The 19230-nt window shown below is 39.8% G+C and overlaps 1 protein-coding gene across 2 annotated transcripts in view; it reads left to right on the top strand.

The window, feature by feature from the left end:
* Nucleotides 1-19230, top strand: part of LOC145454155 (uncharacterized) — a 90192-nt gene that overhangs the window by 7910 nt on the left and 63052 nt on the right. For both annotated transcript variants that reach the window (XM_080332207.1, XM_080332258.1), the window contains exons 3-7: nt 307-424; nt 5549-5684; nt 6546-6637; nt 7124-7289; nt 11392-11531. In XM_080332207.1, the coding sequence (XP_080188333.1) occupies nt 307-424; nt 5549-5684; nt 6546-6637; nt 7124-7289; nt 11392-11531 (652 nt within the window). The remainder of the gene's footprint in view (nt 1-306; nt 425-5548; nt 5685-6545; nt 6638-7123; nt 7290-11391; nt 11532-19230) is intronic.

The raw sequence follows: 19230 nt of genomic DNA, 5'->3' as shown, positions 1-19230 counted from the left end.
GTAGATATTAAGTCAGTCAAATTATACTTCTTCAAGAAGTATTAGGATGCATTTAAAAGTACTACTTCTACACGTACCTAGGTACATTTTCACGTCGTTACTACTACTTGAGTATTTCTCTTGACTACTTTGACCACCTCTGCGAAAAACCCTTCCACAAAGACTAAACTTTCTGCGATGAAAGGGCCTGACCAGAACTATAGACCAGCTTGTAATACACGACTGCAAGTTGATTAAACTATGAAACACTATGTAATGTCAAATTTATTGAAATACATGAAATGATGGTAACATTATCTAATCAAGTGAACTGCTGCTGACCGAGTCGACATTCGAATCATGTTTGGATCTCAAGTACCGAGGAGTCACAGGCAGTGGAATCAAATCATTGGAGGCTCTTGGAGACAGAAACGAATTGAGAGAGGTTTGTAGGATAGTATGGGCGTGTATATTGACACCGAGTTCTAGCGTTATCCTCTCTTTCGACGAAGCCTGCCTCGAATTCGAAAGACGTGAATAGACAACATTATTCGATATTTGGATGACTCAAGTTCCGTTTTTTGATAGCTTGACTTGACTCCTCGTTTCATACAGCGAGTGTGACTCATTTTAGAAAAGTGAATGTGTATATATATAGTATTTATGTAGTATGTCAGTCATGTTCAAGTCATCAAATGTTCTAGTTCGCAAATCATTCTGAACCTGACCGTGGCAATTGTAATGACCAAATCATCGATACCAATACGTAAATTAAAGAATTATATTTCAATTTGTGTTTTGATCTATTCTACTCCGTCAGCAGCGACAGGCAAGACAAAACATATTCGGCCAACCGGCATGCTCTCAACTGCCGACATATTAGGTTCGAATGAAATTATGTTGTCATATATTCTGGATTGAATTAAATGTAATTAAATCCAAATGACATTTGAGCCGAAAGTCATTTGGTGATCCAAACACTGTTATATAATTCTATAAAGGTGGTGTTCTCAAACTTTTTTCACTGCGACCTAAACGCGAGTTTAATTGGCATCTCGCGAGGCAAGCATAGCATATCGAAATATATGCATTTTAATGTTAGTTACTTGGTTTCACGGGCATGTAGGAAATATATAAGGTCGAGACAATAAGTTGTTCAAAACACAGTTCTATGGAACATGTGTGACGCCGGTGTTTCCGAATGGGGGTGCATTGTTCTACTCGATGGGTCACATGTACGATGCAGGGCTCAGATTGCAAGAACCATTTCGACGATCGGCCATATCAGTATCGAGGGTTTGGACCAACCAGCGATGGTTTTATCGCCGCTGATCTTTTTTGCGCCGCTCTTCGCTCAAACGTATGTTGGTCAAATAAACTTGATGTCTTCATGCGTCCTGGTGCGGAAAGGGTCAGCCCAGACATGCCTGTGGCTAATACTCACGTACCTAGTAGCTAAGTACCTAAGTAGCTAAATCCATGTATCGTTTTCACAATAAACAGCTTGCTTTTAGTTTGGAGGATAAATTACAACTATCAACATCCACCCATAGTCACAATACCAGATTTTCAGCCGCACCTAATTACCGCCAAAATTTAGTAAAGAAGAAATTCTGAATACGATCTCTTCTGCTAGCCGGTCCTAACATCTGGAAGAACATACCCATTACAATTCGTGAACGAAGCTTCAACGGTTTTAAAAAATCACTGATAGACTATCTGCTGGACCCTCCTAATCAACCTATTGGTCTGTGATTGATGCACTGTTGCTATTGCTGTTCGAGCATGGCTTTCTTATGTGTATGTTGTTCGTTTATACCGATCTCTTCCATTTTTGTGTTTTTGAAAATTATCGTTGTGTTCGTCTGTCTCGTTAGATATAATTTGTATGCTCTCTAGGGAAGGGCTTGACTAGATGACCACTCGGTCGTATCGTCCGTTTCCTGTCCATACCGATTATTTGAATGTTTCAAATTTACCCGGTGAGACGAATTTAATAAATGATCTACCTATCTACCCGCAGCATATCCCTTCCCCCCCCCCCTTGAATAAAGCATCCAGATGGTCTACGACAGTGTTAAGCGATATAAGGAATTTACCGTTCTTTTCCAATAAGGAATATACGGAGAAAATCATTTCTGCAACTTATGCGCATTAAAAAAACTTTATGGTTCCGCAGCTATGGCCCCTATCTACCTCTTCCATGTCCGAGTATTATCCACGCAAGTTACAGCTTTCCAGAGAAGCCAAGGTCAGAAAAATCTTCTCATGACATTAAAAAATTATTTCAATACAAATGTCCGCACACATTTATGATCAAACCATATTGAAGTGACCGTTTTTCTGCACTTCCTGCTTATGAATGAACACGGCCACGAACAAAGTATCCTCTCGAAGATCGTGCGATGGGAAAATAAATTTTTTGATTGCCGAAAATTCGGAAAATATTACATACATATTAAAAGATCGCTCTAGTGCGGCCACGACCCAAATATATAGGCTTCGGGACCTATACTTATCAACCCCTGCTATAGAGCTTGGAGAACTCTCCCATCAATTACGTCAACTTTCAGGCGATAGTAGGATCTGCAGATATGCTATATATCAAAGGTTTCCAACTGAGAGCCGCGATCCAAGAGGGTCGTTTTCCCTCTCCCTGATGGTCGCGGAGACGAAAATTAAATGCAAATGATTATAACGAACATATAAATTGAACGTATGAGTTTGATGGCGGCTTATTTTTGAATTATTTTAGTTCATTTTTGGAACATAGAAATTACCGACCTTTGAGAGATGCGGACCTGCCAACCAGGTATCAATCGGAGCGTGATATCAATGTTGCACCCGCTATTACTATAGTATGATGTCTGGCAATGACTTTCAAGATTAATTGTTTTTAATCCAATGGAAAGTACGTGGATGCATTTTGCGGCATGATTACTGACATCAAAAAGTATTATATCCATGGATGGTCCAAACGCTGACCACATCCAGCAGGTACATTCGATTTAGGCCGCCGTAAACATAACTCAGTCATCTGAGTTACTTCACTCCCCAATTCTGATTCCCAGTAAAATTGAGACCGAATCAACCTATGTCCAATTATACATCATTCTGCACAGACAGATTGAGTTTCACTGTTTTCTTTTGAATCGCATATAACACGAAATGTGCCCTCAAATTGATTTTTCATCGAACACGGAGCAGCCAGACCTATTAATTGTCTTGGCTACTTATCGCAAACATAGTTTTTTAATACCCGCAACAATAAAAATTTATAATATGAATTTATTCACTTACCATTTATCTACCAGGTATTGATATTGTTGTGTGGTCACTGTGGGTCTGCCTGGGAGCTATAGGTGATTGAAATAGAGCTGGTATGGCTTCAAAGCACTGTGAGATACTTCCTGCAAGTGTGTTGGTCAGAACTAGGGATGGTGTGAACGTGAAGTTCACGTTCGTGTTCTGTGTGTGAACCTCGGAAAATTTGAGGTTCGCGTTCACAACAGAACCTTGGTAGGTTCTGTACTGTGAACCTTTTTCATATATTGCAATTTTCACTTCACTACAACATCGTTGGTTCAAATTTATTGACTATCAACTGCGGGCCACTCTATGCATGGGGCTGGCAGCAAAAACATTCAACACTAAACGACCATGCCCTTGACAATCTCAAAAATTTACTTGTATTGTTACAAAAGTTTGCTCGAAATATCCAGCCTTCCGTTTGTGCATATTTAGTGTCTCTGTGCTGTGAGCTTGACACGGAATCACATGACATCAAGAGAGAAATACACTGTATTTTGTCAATATATGATCCTTATTCAACCAATCAATGATATTGATATCGTCTTCTGATGTAAAAATCTAGCAGGCGTACGGGGTCAATCTTGACTGCATATGTATACTGTATCATAAAATCCAAATCCGTGCGCCTGGGGTGATGGCTATACTGCTGTATAACTTGTTAATCGGTAGCAAGTATAGAAACAGAAACCCATTTTACACTCTGCTGAATATCCATTTGGCAATACTCAGACGCCGAATATATTGTCCGATCATGTCGAAATTGTTGGCAAAGCGACGCAAGATACTGATTTTATGGGATTAGTATATCATTTGATTGCCCCAGTTGATACATTTGGTGACGTTTCAAACGTCAATATGTACTTAAGTACTGAGCTATTATGAGGCCCCGAGTCGTCGCTCGGTATCGTGTACAGTAGATTAATATTGGCAATCACCTAATTGAAATATGGGGTTTAAATTAGCAATGTGACGTCACGTGACGTCATGAGGTTCACGTTCGTGTTCAAACAGAACCTTTCAAAAAGGTTCACGTTCACACGAACCTGAACCTTTCAGAGGTTCACACCATCCCTAGTCAGAACTCAACAGTGTATCGGCCCGAAACAAGGAAAATAGCATACGTAGTTGAGTCACCTTTTTCGCTGAATGTTGTCCATAGTCCGTAGCAAGATAGCGATGTGTTATTGTCTTTTATTGCACACAAATAGGTTACGGGTTCCAGGTCTACTACAAAATCTCATCATTAGCGTAGGAGGTTTATTTAGCTATCTCCTCGGCCTCTGTTCCTCGTGAGCGGTGTTTTTAAAAGGAGATTACAAGTGGGCGGTCTTCAATGTGGGCAGATAAAGAATCAAAATGAAGAATATCGGTTTGGTGTAAACAATCATTGTAGTAGAAAAACACCATGAATAACAGAAACAACAGACTGATCAAGCGAATTCCCCCGTAACTTCGACTTGGTTAGGTAACTGGTGGGAAAATTTACGTCTTTAACTTCGTAATGACATTTCATCCTATAGTTTCGCAGTCATCAGGCGATGCCCGGCCGCTAAAACATACAGGTTTTCCAATATCATCAACGTTTCGATAATGAATGTAACCTCTCACGATTGTGATTCTGTCGTCAACGTTTTATTTCAAATCAGTGCATTCTTTTTCTCAAATATTTCTCAACGACCTTTACAAAACAATTGTAAATGTTCGTACCAATCATCGTCCGCCCTTGGTTGAAAGTGATTTGCCCCTCCGGGATTAATTTATCAAGGTCGTTGTCCGTCATCAATGCCGCACGTAACTCGATTCGATAGTTCAATTGATCAAATCACACCATGTGCAGTCACGTAAATTTAGCAAGAATTTTTTGAAAATCAGGATGTATCTCTTGGCGAGATAGAGAATTGTGCAATCATCCATTAGCCCCAGTTTGGCCGCCACAGGATGAAACAATTCAGCAATATTTTAGCGAATGCTTAGAAGCCAACATATGGATTCACAAATATAAGCCGCTGCAATGTCGGTGTAATGATATCTTGGTATTTGGGCTAATAAATCAATCACAATGTGTTTTCACTCTGATGTTCATGCAGCCCATATAGCCCGACGAGTTAAGTTAACGAACACACGTAACGGCACGATTTTAAATTTGACAGAGTAAATAATTTATAACATATGTTTCGGAATAATTCTTTCCACTTTAGTGAGTTTGAGAGGGCAATTAAATTAAAAGGGACGCAGTCTGATAAGTTTTTGTGTGCAGGTCTATTGTGACATGCAAACAGATGGTGGTGGTTGGACACTGGTGGCGAGTATCCATGAAAGTGACATACTTGCAAAATGTACCCACGATGATAGATGGTCGACGTACATCAAGGACAGGTCTTCGCATTATACAGGTGCGGGGTTAATAGAATGCACAGTGCAGTACAAACATATTATTCGATTGACTAGCTATAATGAAGGTTGCAGTGTGAAGTTCGTACAGTCGAAAGACTTGGAAAAATGCTTGCAGTGTTAAAATATATTCTATACCAAAATATTGGCCTGGTCCTGGCAGCAGTTTTGCGACTCTTGGAAAGGTGAAGTTGAAAAAGTTTTTCCGTAAATATTGTTGCCCGTAATTTAATTTTACAATGACTGACTGTTAAAATTTAAACGGAAAATTCCCGTACCCAAATGTAATAGAAAATGGCAGTAATACCAAATAGCTGGTTTGGTTCAGTGCATGCATGTGCAACCTTTTTGACATGTGGGTCAGGCGGCAATAAAATAGTGAAATCGCGAGTCTTTCTAGTAGTTGCATGGCGCAGCATATCATCGAGAATTGATACTGTGATTGCGAGACTTAGCAATAATATTCGATATCATACCGCCGAAAAGAATCGTTCTTAACCCGCGGTAACGCGAACGGTACGTAATTAAAAATTTCAGGATATTTAGAATAAAATTTGTGATAAATATTGATAGTTTATTCGATGTAACCGTGTATCATCGAAAATTGTACATTGAATTAGGCAATCTAGTCACCCTGAATATAAAATATTCCTTGCCGGTGAGGTCATATATTGTGATACGAATGTTGATGTACAATGCTCTTTCAAACTCTCTACTATAATTGTTGACAATTACCACTGAGTGCCCTGACGAGTGTCAGTCAAATATTCGGGTCACATTTCAATATGAATACACCATTCAATTTCATATTGAAGATCTATACCTCCAACAGGCTCTTGAGGTTATATTCGCTATGTTGCCAGGTAAAACGAACTGGGAAAACAAGGTGACGTTTGGTCACGTTCGTGAGTGCTTGCAAGATGACTTTAAAAGCCAAGGCTATTACAAAATGAATGTAAGTGGACTTGACGGAATGCTCTTTCCGAGAATCAGAATGAAGCAGTGCCAAAGCAGTTATAAATTACGCCGGGTTTCCAGAATATGGAAATTTTTTCTTAACAATTTGTTAAATCCATAGATCCGAATTATTGGTAAAGCGACCGAATAATTTCTGTTAAATTACCAATCTTCATAATAAACTATTGCAACGCCTCCCTACATTCATGAATTATGTGCATATGGTAACGTATGGTAAATTGATCCCTATACTTTCAATGTAATTATCTGTTAATATTTTATATGTCTTGAAGCTTACGCACAATTTGGGCTTATGTTAAATTGTTCCTGAGATATGTTGGTATTGCATAGCAATAGATTCCCGGCGTGAGATTCCTGGCCAGAAATCACGACATATATGCACAACAATGTATTTTCAGTGTGAACGGTGCTCTTAAAATGAATGCCAACTTGTGTGACTTAGATCCTACCGATAATTTTTCAGGCATCTGACGTGATGGTGTGGCATGTTCAAGGTCAGCAGGAAATGGTATCGTTGCAATCAGGAGCCATAATGAAATATCGAACTACTAATCGATTTCTGAAGAGCTTCGGGGGAAACCTGAAAAGTCTTTTCAGTGATCACTTCCCGATCGGATCACCTCCCATTGGTAGCTTTTTATATGTTCATATTCGTTTCATTTCTTCTGATAGAAAAGTGTTGGTAGAAAAGCGTTTTTGAAAATCGAGGTAGCAATTTCGTGACTTCCGTTTACCGGACAATGTTTGACCTGGGATTCTGTCCGAAACGCAGAAAACTGAATTTGATTGGCAAATTGGTACATAGAGAATTGATGATCTGTCCGGGTGTGAAATTAAATTCGAAACTCTAATATATACGGAAAATGCGAATTGATAAAAGATAGCACGAACAAATCGTCCAGAGATTAGTGGCAAAAAACGAGCAATTACAACGTATATAAGTATCAATAAACGAATCACGCTCTGTGTAAATTTCATACATTTATTTACCTTGACTTAGCGCCATCTCTGCTTTCTTTAAGAAACAACTGTAAATCATTACATAACAACGTCAAAGCCAATGTTGTGATAACCACCAATCAATTACATCCCGCAACGCGCAACGATATAGGCTACTTCCTGCTTCGCTATAAAGCAATATACCGTAGTTTATCAATTCAAATGCCATTCTGATTGTCATTAGCCTACTTGGAAAGAACAATCCCGCCAAGAATAATCCATCTTCATCTCTGCTCTGCAGCCCGTGCCAATTCTTCATCTATTGCAATTCTGTAATCTGAGCTCTTCATGTATTTCATATAGGAATAACAATTTGACTGCCTTACTGAAATTAAAAAACAATTACTTCATTCTCGCTATTTTCTCTTGGGGCAGCTTCCTTCCCGGCCCATGTGTGTTTTTACCAGTTTCACTGTGAATAAAGAACATAAGAATATTGGTCAAATTATATCGATGGTTCTCAACCGGGGGTCCGCGAACCATTTACAGGGTGTCCGCAAGACCTTGATATTTACAAAATGGTTGACGCCTTAATTTGTATTTATTTAAATTAGGAAAATCACGAGGTAGTTTTGCTTCATTACTGGTAAAGCTCCAGGACTCACATTAACAGACCTACCGTCTGAGATGAAATATCGTGCTGTGCAAACTCATTTCAATCTTTAAATTGTTAATGGCCTACCGATACAAACATATTGCTGTTTAGAGATGTTTTGTTGAACCTTGTGGAAAAATAAGAAGTTGAAGTAGAAAGGTCAATCACGATGACTTCGAAATGTTTACAGAGATCCATTTTCTTCTGTTATATACACAACCACTATTCCATAATAAATTCAAGATGAGATGCTAAATGAAAATGACAAGGTTGGACGTTTTATATCCATTAAAAGTCTGTTTCTCAACTTTGGTGTCATATTTGTTGCGATCATACTTAAATGTGTCGTTAGAAGCGTTGCGCGTTATTACCCTATTTGTCACCACCTGTCTTTGTGGAGTGGATTTAAGAAACCTGATCGTATCAAATCGAAGGCGGAGATGTTCAAGACACTTCCAAGCAGTGGCGAGAGAGCCCAGCCATGGCGAAGATCCTCAGATTCTTTGGAATTCCTGAGGTGATAACGTACGCCATTATGGCCCTCTACATTGACACACGAGAACGAATCCGAACAGATGATGGCCCAAGCTGAGATTTTACCACTTCGGCTTGCGTGCTTCAACGTGACAACCTGGCACCATTCTAGTTCGTGGTCATCCTTGACTTCGCGCTACGCACAGCCTTCCCGGACAACACTAACTTTTTTGAATGGCGGCCACGGCAAGCAACGCGTACGCGTACGACTCGCGAGGCTATCTACGTAGGTATTCCTGCTTACGCAGACGACCTCGCCTTGCTTGACCCGAATGCTGCATCAGCACAGCACCTCATCAACCAGCTAGAGGCCTCCGCCGCTCTAATTGGCCTCCAGATCAATGCCAAGAAGACTGAGGTTCTGGCCATACCAGCTCCGTCGAAGAACGCGACACAAAGTCATCTTGGAAAAATCGGGCTCAATAATGTAACGAGTTTTGTATACCCCTAACCGGTCATCTCGTGAGGCATCAAGACGATCAACCAGTTGCCGCCATCATTAACCACATTCCGACGTAGCCGTGGCGCAGAAGTGGCTGGAATAGAACCACATGGCGCTAGACAATGGAGACCGACCTAGGGCAACACGAACTGTCCCTCGAAGATGCCCACTACCGCTCACGCTGGAGGCGCTTAACAAGTGCCCAAAACTGATTCTCTTGATGTATTTCTGCTTCCTGTTTTCTTTTGCCCTTTTTATTTAATCGAAAAGTCTTTTTCTATATATATCCATGGTTAGGGGCTAATATCTCCCTTTCCAAAATCCTCAAAATTAAGTTACTTTAGCGCCGACGACTAACATCGCTCGCGAATTCTACCTACCCGACATCGTGCACCTCGAAGTCGTGTTTTGCTTGATACGGTAATTGATCGAAGAGACGAGCAGACATGAAAACACTTGCCTGACAATGCAGTCTTCAAATTTCCTCCCTGATCCACGCCGAGAAATAAACTGCTATGGAAGTGACATTGCCAATCACAAATTAAAATTAAAAGCAATGCCATTATTGCTATCCATGTTATTGATTGGAAAGTAGCTTTGCAGTAAGCTACAGCAGTAAAAATGTAGGTTAGGTATGTAGCGCAATGTACGCCGAATACTTAAGAGGTTGATTAATATTTAGATATCCGGAATCGAAGTGATGCTAACATTAAATTATGATAAGTGATTATCAATTCAAAGCTATTTTCGATAAATTGCGCTATATGGCAGGTGAGGCTAGGCAACTCTGTGTCTCACCGGGGCCTTAACTCTACTGTCTTTTCGAAAAAGAAATATGAAAATCTAGTCATTTATAAACATCAAGAGACCGTATCAACATTCATTCAAGGTTTCAAGGTATGCACTTCTGCAGTGACCACTGACCATGTTTGGCTCCACCTACGCATGTGAGCAGAGAAAATATGGCGCACACTACGATTCTCATATAATAACTAGTGCTACCAGTACCTCAGAAATTTTCATTTTAGACGTAACAGTTGATTGATATGAAAATATTGGGCCAATATGAGATTGAGCCGGGCTACTGACATTGTCTATTGTAGCGCACACATTGGTCTTTACCATCCCAACATAGCAAAAATCCTACATCAAATTATCCAACGATATTATGGTGAATCTAAGCTCATGGCGCACAATTTGAATTAATCAAGATCCGCAGAGTCGATTTGTTAACAGAACATTGAACAATTAATAGCAAAAGCGAGGTTTTTTGCGCGGATTTTAAACTATGACTATCAGGAGATGTGTTAAAGGCCCGAGTACCAAATACGGACAATTGTTATTGCAACAGCCGAGCTAATTCGTCGCCAATTTCATCAATACATAAGAGATTCCGCATTCCACTTTATAATTTGTGAGAGCTGATATAATTACCAACTCGAGGTCGCGTTCTTATGTGAACGCGAAATGGCCGGATATCTTGCTGTGTTGTAACTTGATCACACTACTATTGCTCACTTTTGATAATTAAGGGCAAACTATGTATCTCTTTCTGCTGTTATCTCAGCCTACCATTGTGGTTCTATATCTTACAACTTGGTTGAGTGGGTAAGCTACGGGCAAAAATAAAAAAGATTGGAACGTCGGGCGGGCGTTACATTGCACTGAACCATGTCACAAGTTATCACGATATATCAGATTCCGGCTGCACATATCAACATTCGTGAATCTGGTTCTGATACGATATTAGTCTGCACGGGCGTTTTGTCGATTGTCGATGTCGCAACTCGCTCTCAGTAATTAGAAGCGCACCTACGAAAAGAAGTATTGAGGCTTCTATCAATCGTAGCATACGTCATTGGCGCCATCTTTTAGTAGACCATGGCTATGTAGATATAAACGCATAGAGTTGTTAACTCGGGCGAGACTATCTGATACTTGTTGTGGAAGCCTTTTTGCATACAATTAGACCGAAAAATCTGGTATAATTCAAAACATCCTCTGTTGACAAAACATCCTCTTTTATTCTCGGCTGCGGCTACGCGCCTGATAAGACATTTTTCCTAATCGAGATCGAAAGTGCGAAAAGAGCGTAATTGTAACAGCGGGAGCTTGAATTATATGATTGTAGGAATTTGAACAATATTATTGGTATATTTAGATTACAATGCCATGGTGCTGCGCAACGTTTCCCAGGATCTAACTGTTAAAAATTCGATATCTGGTTGGTTTGACTATGACATGATACCAGGCAGGCATTATATAACCGATCGCGAGATGTTTAGCTCCCATGGAAATTATGTAAGTATTTTGAATTTGTATTATCACAGAGAAGACTTGGATCATCGTTTATCGAATTTCTCGTGCCACATTTTCAATATGAAGCATACTTCCTAAACTTACTTTTCTGGTATATGCGTAACGCGAAGAGGTTTAGCAAGGTCGCAGCCAGAAGAAATATATTTAAATCTGGCGAGTTTTTCATAAGATGAGAGAAACTCACCCTTTCCCGGGGAACCCCCCCTTCCCCATATTCGCCCGTCCCTCTATTAAGGGCGATTCCATCACTATAGTCTTCACACAATTCATAGACATCGCACACACATTAACTTGCAGTAGCGAACAAAGTCCGGCAATGCAAGAGAGGTTCACGAACGAGCCCGAATCCCTAATAAACAACAACAACAACAACAACAACGTCAACAGTTAGACACTGTACAATAGTTTAGTAGCATAATTATTATAATAGTCAATAGTGTGTTAATTGAGTTTCAGGCAAAATTTCAGCAGGGGTCCGCAGAATTAATTTGACGAAAGCTGTCCGTGACAACAAAAAGGTTGGGAACCACTGTTGTTTTGTTTTCAAACATAGGAGGTCAGCGAGAAAACAACGTTAAACAGCACTTTGTTACAAAATATTTTTAAGATCTTTCATGCTAGCTCTAACTATAGAGAGAGAGAGAATCTTTATTCGTATACATTACATATCAACATAACACTACAAAAATGTAACAGTGAAATGCGACATGCAAGGTAGACGAGTGGTACGATATGACAAAGTCTTCAGAGCCGAGGAACCATATCCATTTGTCTGTCATAAATTCAATCACCGGGATTGTCACTTGATTTAACACAGGGGTCACCAACACGCGGCCCGCGGGCCGCATGTGGCTTGTCAGGTCATATTTTGCCGCCCGCGACATGATTTGAGATTTTGGAAGAATGATAAAAAAGATTTTGAAATGCTAACATTGGCGTGCAGTGGCCCAAACACTGCCAATACCGAGACGCTTAGAAAACGGCTTAGGGCAGTGGCTCTAAAACTGAGGGTGCGTCCGCCTATAGGGCCGCGAAAGCAGATAAAGAGGGGCGGAGCTGCGATTTGCTTCGATTTCATATTTATAGTTACTGTACTACTCTGTGTATAATCCGGAATTCATATCATAGAATTCTCTCATCAACATTCATAACCTTCCATGCCATCAAACTACCTGTTGCTAGCATTGTGGATGCATTTTGTGATATGACGATAAGGAGGCGCGAAATTTTTCAGTATAATAAATGGGGGCATGTCTAAAAAGGTTTGAGAACCACTGGCTTAAGCCTTGTACCCACAAGATTAAGCATCAAGTGGGGATGGTCTTTCAACTAGTTAAGTATATCGCTAGCCCTGAAAAGCGTTTGCAGGTATCGTGCACAGCTCGGAGTTCAAAATAAAATAAAATTGATGACAGTGATCCTTAGTTGTATTTTTATTCCTATAATAAAATATTACTTTTTGGTCACTATACCCATCGCCTATGTTAGGTAGCACAGCGTTGTACTGACGTATAGTTTTAAAAGTGGTTGCCCACTTTATATCGATATTGAATTAATGCGGCCCGCGGCGGCTACGAAATTTGAAAAGTGGCCCGCGACCCGTTTTGAGTTGGCGACCCCTGATTTAACATTTCCTCGAATTAACTTGTACCTATATGTGCTCTAAATATACATTACTAACCTACGGATGGATACGCAACTCCCGTCGCTACGCTGTAGCAAGCAGTTACACTTCTTGCTGAGCAATCTGAAAGCATAATTGAAACAATGCCGATTTCAAAACTTTCAGGGTTGATCTTAGGTGGTTCCATTTCCCTGACGCGATTTCAATTCGTATTTTTGGAATGAGAGCGACAGTAGCTGTCAATTAGGACAAGTTTCATTAAATTTCAGCACAAGGGTCGCAAGCTATAAAACCATCTATTATGCTCCTTTTAGATAGGGTTACCATATTTTGGATATCTGAAAAGAGGAAACTTTTTCAGAATTTTCAGACTTGTAAAACCTGAGAAGAATTATCAAAAAACGGTCAACTTTTTCCACTTTAAGATCGGTTGACTAAAATAAAAAAAAGGTCAACTTCCCGCCTGGCTCCCGGAATACCCACCGGAGCGTCACTTTGGAGCTGATTTACGGCATATCAGTCGCAGTTTGCTATAAATATGACCAAAATTCTTAAAAAGAGTCAAAAATCTCAAAAAATGGGACAAAATGGCGTCCTCCGAGGACACTTTCAAAAAAGTCAAAAAAGAGGACAAAATCCTTTTAAAAAGGACGTATGGTAACCGTACTTTTAGATTGCTCAGCAACAAGTCCAACTGCTTGCCCGAGCGTAACGACGGGAGTTGCGTATCTATCTGTAGGTTAGTATTCTATACTCTAAATCAGTGATTCTTAACCTTGTCTCCAGCGTCACCCAGGGGGTGATTTGGATTTTAAAGGGGTCGGAAACGCCAAGGGGGCAATATGCGGGACGCTGGGCTCAGGGGGGCTGTATGGGGGGTGCTGAAGAGAAATAACGTAGCAGAACATGGTGTAGTAGAGTCTTATGTTTATGTAGTAGAACAAGAGTTCTCTATTTCCCTGAATTCTCATTACAAATTAACATTAGACAAAATCAGTCAAATCTCGAAATTTTTCGTCTTGCTCTGCGCGAAATTTATTCATACCCTGACTCCATGAATGCAGTGGTTTGTTATAATTGATGTAATGTTAATTGCGCGTACTTTTGGATAGCCAATTCTCCGTCAAAACACTTCCGTCAAGCTAGCTCGGATTATTCCCTACAAAATGTTTCCAACTATACTAATTGTATACACTGCAGCGCATATCGCGTCAAAATCGAAGAGGTACTGCTGTACTCCTTTCGGGAGTGATGCCCTTTGTACATTAAAGAAGATTTGAAGCTATCAAGCCAATGAGAAATGATCTCTGTCACATTCTCAGTCGATTTACTAATAACACGAAGCGATAAAACTAAAACCAATACAAATACCTTCCCGTATATTGCCAATCGCAGATGTGAAATCGGGATGTGTAGATCGTATGGTATGGTATGAACAGGTAGGCCTACCTACCCGGTCGTCCTTATAAATTACAATCTTTATTTGATCCCGAGTATAGCACATATACAAGTATTATATCGTTAATTACTCGAGTGGTCCTCGGGCACGATTCAAGCGCGAAATATTTCCAATAGCAAAGTCTCAACCCGAAAAAAACTACTGGACTTCGACCATATTCCCATTTTTTCACTAAAGTCCCTAAAATAGGGGGTCGCCAGGCCCATGCAATTGTTGAAAGGATGTGCTGGAGTGAAAAAGGTTAAGAACCACTGCTCTAAATCGAACTTTCACTTGAATGGCTATAAGTGGCATTTTTACTCAATCGAGAAGTCATTCAAATGAACTGGAACAAATCTGGTCTTGAGTTATCATTCATTGAAATCACTATTGCCACCTTTGTCCCTCAAATAAGCGAAATATTTGTTTGTCAAAAAGCTGTTTGTCAAGCCGAAAAAATGTACTTTTGCACAACGGAAACACATATTCTACTGTATCAATTGGTCATTCTACCAAGATTAAAGAGGAGTAGCATGTGTCCTTGAAAAGCTTAACTACAATACTTATATGCGTCTCATTTCTTGTAAATGGATAATTTACCGCCGAGTCAACAAAGTGGGTATTCCTAGCAGGAATGACTATCCCTAGCAGGGATTCCTAGTCGGAGTCTGGGTAATTTTAGCTTGATGGAGTCGGAGTCGGAGTCGTGGAAACTATAATAGCTGGAGTCGGAGTCGTGGGGAAAATACTGACTGAAGTCGGAGTCGGAGTTTGTGAGAATGACCCTGACTTCGACTCCGACTGCGACTTCTCTATCATGAAAGCATTTGCTTTCAAAGAATTTTCAATATAATTTTTATGTACCACCAATCCCTGTTATTAATAACCATACAGATCAGGTGCGGCCATCCCGCGGCACGCAGGTCAAATTTGGCACACGAGAAGGATAGGTGTGGCCTGCGAGGTAATTATCGAAATTATTTATGACATCAGGTGCAATTGCAAGGCCAACCAAAATTTGATTAGCATGACCGCGAAATTTGGTGATGACTAAAACAATAGTTCTGACGCATTGACGTATCCAGGGGACAGCCACATTAATCCCAGATCTTCGTATATGACCATAAAGTATAATATTTCAAAGCTGATTTATTTGACTTGAAATTTTTCTCGGTACTTCTCATGATTCATTGTCACTAGATTTCTTGCATTCAGTATTTGAGAGTCCTACTGAAAATTATAAATACATATTATTCACAGAATTGAGTCTAACTATATTCGCAATTAGGAGATAACGTGTCGTCCAACATGCGGCTTCGCTTGTGCACTCGCAGCGAGATCTTCGACAAAACATTTGCACAAAATGATAGAGGCATGTTCACTGATACCGTCAATTTTGCTATGTCTAAACGTCGAATAATGCTGTCCTTGCCAAATGAGCCCAGATGCGACCCCCAATGTATGGTAGCAACATATTTATTGATATAATTCAGTCTTGCGAATCTTGCAAAAAAATTTCGCGCTTTGCGCGACCAGGGCCTGATTGCGCACTGCAAAGTTGCATGACATATTGTTATCAAATTTAGAGCGTATTAATATAAGTATTGTTACCTAATTCGGTTCGCTCCTATCGGACGACTAAAAATAGGTTACCAACATTCCAGCTGCCCGCGCAATGGTTTGTTAATCTCATGTGTCCCTTTGGCCGAAAAAGTTGCCCATCTCTGACATAGATAAAATTAGACATTACTTGCAAATTACAACTCAGTTGTACAGGGGAAGAAAATCGCAATATGCGTTTTCACGATGCAGTCAAAATTGATGCAATTTTTGGAATTATACCGTGATACTGTGACAGAGCAAATGCATCGACTGGTTAAGTAAAATTGTAAAAATGATGAGAATTTGACCAAACGATGCTTTACATTGGACAAAATTAAAAATATTTGTAGTGTAGCTTAGCTGTTTGGGTCGAACAAATCATTAAGAAAGACTGCAAGTCCAAATCCTTAAATACTTGATTAAGTACATGTATACTAGACATAGGCTATGGTCTTGGGCCACTTAACTAAATTCCATTTATGTCCAATGCCTATTAGTAGTAAGAGTGTGTGTGCCTGTAATCAGTATAGTGTGCAATGACAAAATTAGTAGGTTCAATCTCTTTATTAGTTGCTGACTCATACACAAGAGCTGCACTTGGATTTTTTATCTATATTTTTATTATACCGGATTGGATAGCTGCCATATTTGAATGATTCATAAACTTCCGGATATTATAGAGTCCATGTTATAAAAACTTCAAAAAGGAAGGATATCTACCAAATCGTTCTTTCATGTTAATTGCATAGTGGATAATTCGACCTGAGCCACAATGAAAAAATTTAGCATATCACCGTTTATCATATGTTTGCATATGTTTAATGGTTGTATGATAGTCATTCAACCGACAATGAAGTAAATTGGTAATAATGCTGGAGTCGGAGTCGGGAGTCAGAGTCAAAGTCGGAACGTTTAAAGACCCAGGAGTCGGAGTCGGAGTCGAAGTCGGTATATTGAAAATGTGTGTAGTCGGAGTCGGAGCCGGAGTCGTTGGTAAAATTTACCGACTCCACAGCCCTGATTCCTAGTATACCTATCAAACGAGAAGCCCAAATCTGGTATCTTTGATGGATTACCGATTCGAATAGGTAGTTCACTACATTGAATATCTCCTAAGATGTAGCAAAGAAAACTTTTTAGATGACTACAAAGCACCCAATTACAAATAGTTGGTCCGAACATTCGTAGCTGCACATGGAGAACTTGGAACAAACATGGCATAAAAGTTCAATTCTTGTTCAGTCATCTTGATATATTTCCCGAATTTATTGTTTATTAAGAAGAGAAGAGGTTCCGCCAAGTCATCAAAACATCAAAAGAAAGTTACCAGGGCAGTTGAGATGAGCATATTATGGCAGACCATTGCTGGAACCTTTTGAGAAACTGAACTAAATTGCTTACAAGCGAAAATCGTACGGAAAACAATTGTGCTTCAATATAATTTAATAATGTTATATTCCAACTGATTATTTCCAATTTATAATAGGTGGTTAACGTTAAACTGATTGAATAATTGCCACGGTATTTGAGTATCTATAGGTAAAAACTTATATATATGACTGGAGTTTTTTTTTAAGTAGCCTATATGATCCGTGAAAGTCTATAACTATGATAAATCTAATACCCCTATATAGTGCTGTTGCTGTATTTTGATTCAAAATAGTCTACTGTGTGTAAAAATAACAAGTAGATTGAATGTCTAAATTTCATAGTACGACTAAACCGCTTTTCTATCTAGCTATTATAGCAAAAATGGGGGATTTTGATCAATATAGCCCCAATGGTTATATCCAAAACAAGAGCTAATTTGAAAAAAACTAAGGTCATATTCGTAATCAGTGCCTCCCCCAGATATATCACCAAGTGAGGGTGGCCGATCTTTAATGAAGCCGACAATTATTTTGTGAATGAAAATAAATTATGATGCATCTTTTGAATGATAGTCAACTTATTTCATTTTTTCGCGCATTGCGCGATTTGCCATAACTCATTGTTTTGATCATTGGGCGCCCCTTCCCCGTGAAATACGCATGATTTCTTACAATAGGCATTTTGGCATCAACGATTATCGCACCACGACGGACAGATACATAATTAGGTTTCAGCTTACATGGGACTCCGAAAAGTGTGCTGAAATTTCAGCAGCGAATAAACCTTGTTCAAAAAGGACGAGCCTTTGATGACCGAAAACACCGATATATTCATTTTTAATTGTCCACAGGGGCCTAAACGGCTGGCACCGAGTCTCGCTGTCCTGGTATTCTGTACTGTTACTACAGTAATCTGCAGGGTTTAGTGTAGGGATTATTGTCATCAGTTGATCAGGCGCCCCGTGCTCTGTTCGTTATATATGTTGATTGAGCGTCGCCTCTTGGTTTGCTGATGTACGTTGTTGCTTACGTTGCGGTATTCGTGGTCGCCATAGTCACTAACTTGCGTTTTTTATCGTGCAGGAAGTGCCCTCATCCAACTGTGGTGGGCCAGAGATCATCGTTTTTTTGGGGGTGGGGGCTGCCGAAGTGCCCTTTCGGCGCTGATTTTGTGGATTTCCGGGTATAGCTGTTGTCAGGCGTTTTCGTGCCGTTGCCTACCATGTATTCGTAGTAGCCCGATTATAGCCTACGTTTGGTGATAGTGACCAATGCGAGAGGTAGCGCGATAAAGTGTTTGGTTCTACTCCGAAACGCTTCTTCTCCCGATATTGTCAAAGAAAAGAATATTATTCGAGTTAGCGTGGTCGGTTAAATCCACGGCGCGAAAGACTGTAAACGAATCCCGGCGGTCGACTCAGCAGACACACTACTGCAAAATCACATGGATGCCATCATAAACGTAATTAATTACGACCAAAACTCTAAAAATGTCACTTTTCAGCACCATATATATGCAGAAAAACGGTTGCATACTTTATATTTTTGGTCGATTTCAATTTTTGAAAGTCCACCGGTCCACAAAATATTTTTTCGAATTTTACCGGGTCACAAAACGAAAAAAGTTGAGAATCATTGCACGGTCGA

The sequence above is a fragment of the Botryllus schlosseri genome, chromosome 1 (genome assembly GCF_051294905.1).
Source record: "Botryllus schlosseri isolate E-star chromosome 1, Bs_hap1, whole genome shotgun sequence".
NCBI classification, from domain to species: Eukaryota; Metazoa; Chordata; class Ascidiacea; order Stolidobranchia; family Styelidae; genus Botryllus; species Botryllus schlosseri.
Note: the sequence above shows the minus strand (reverse complement) of the source record. Positions and strands in the feature narration are given on the sequence as shown.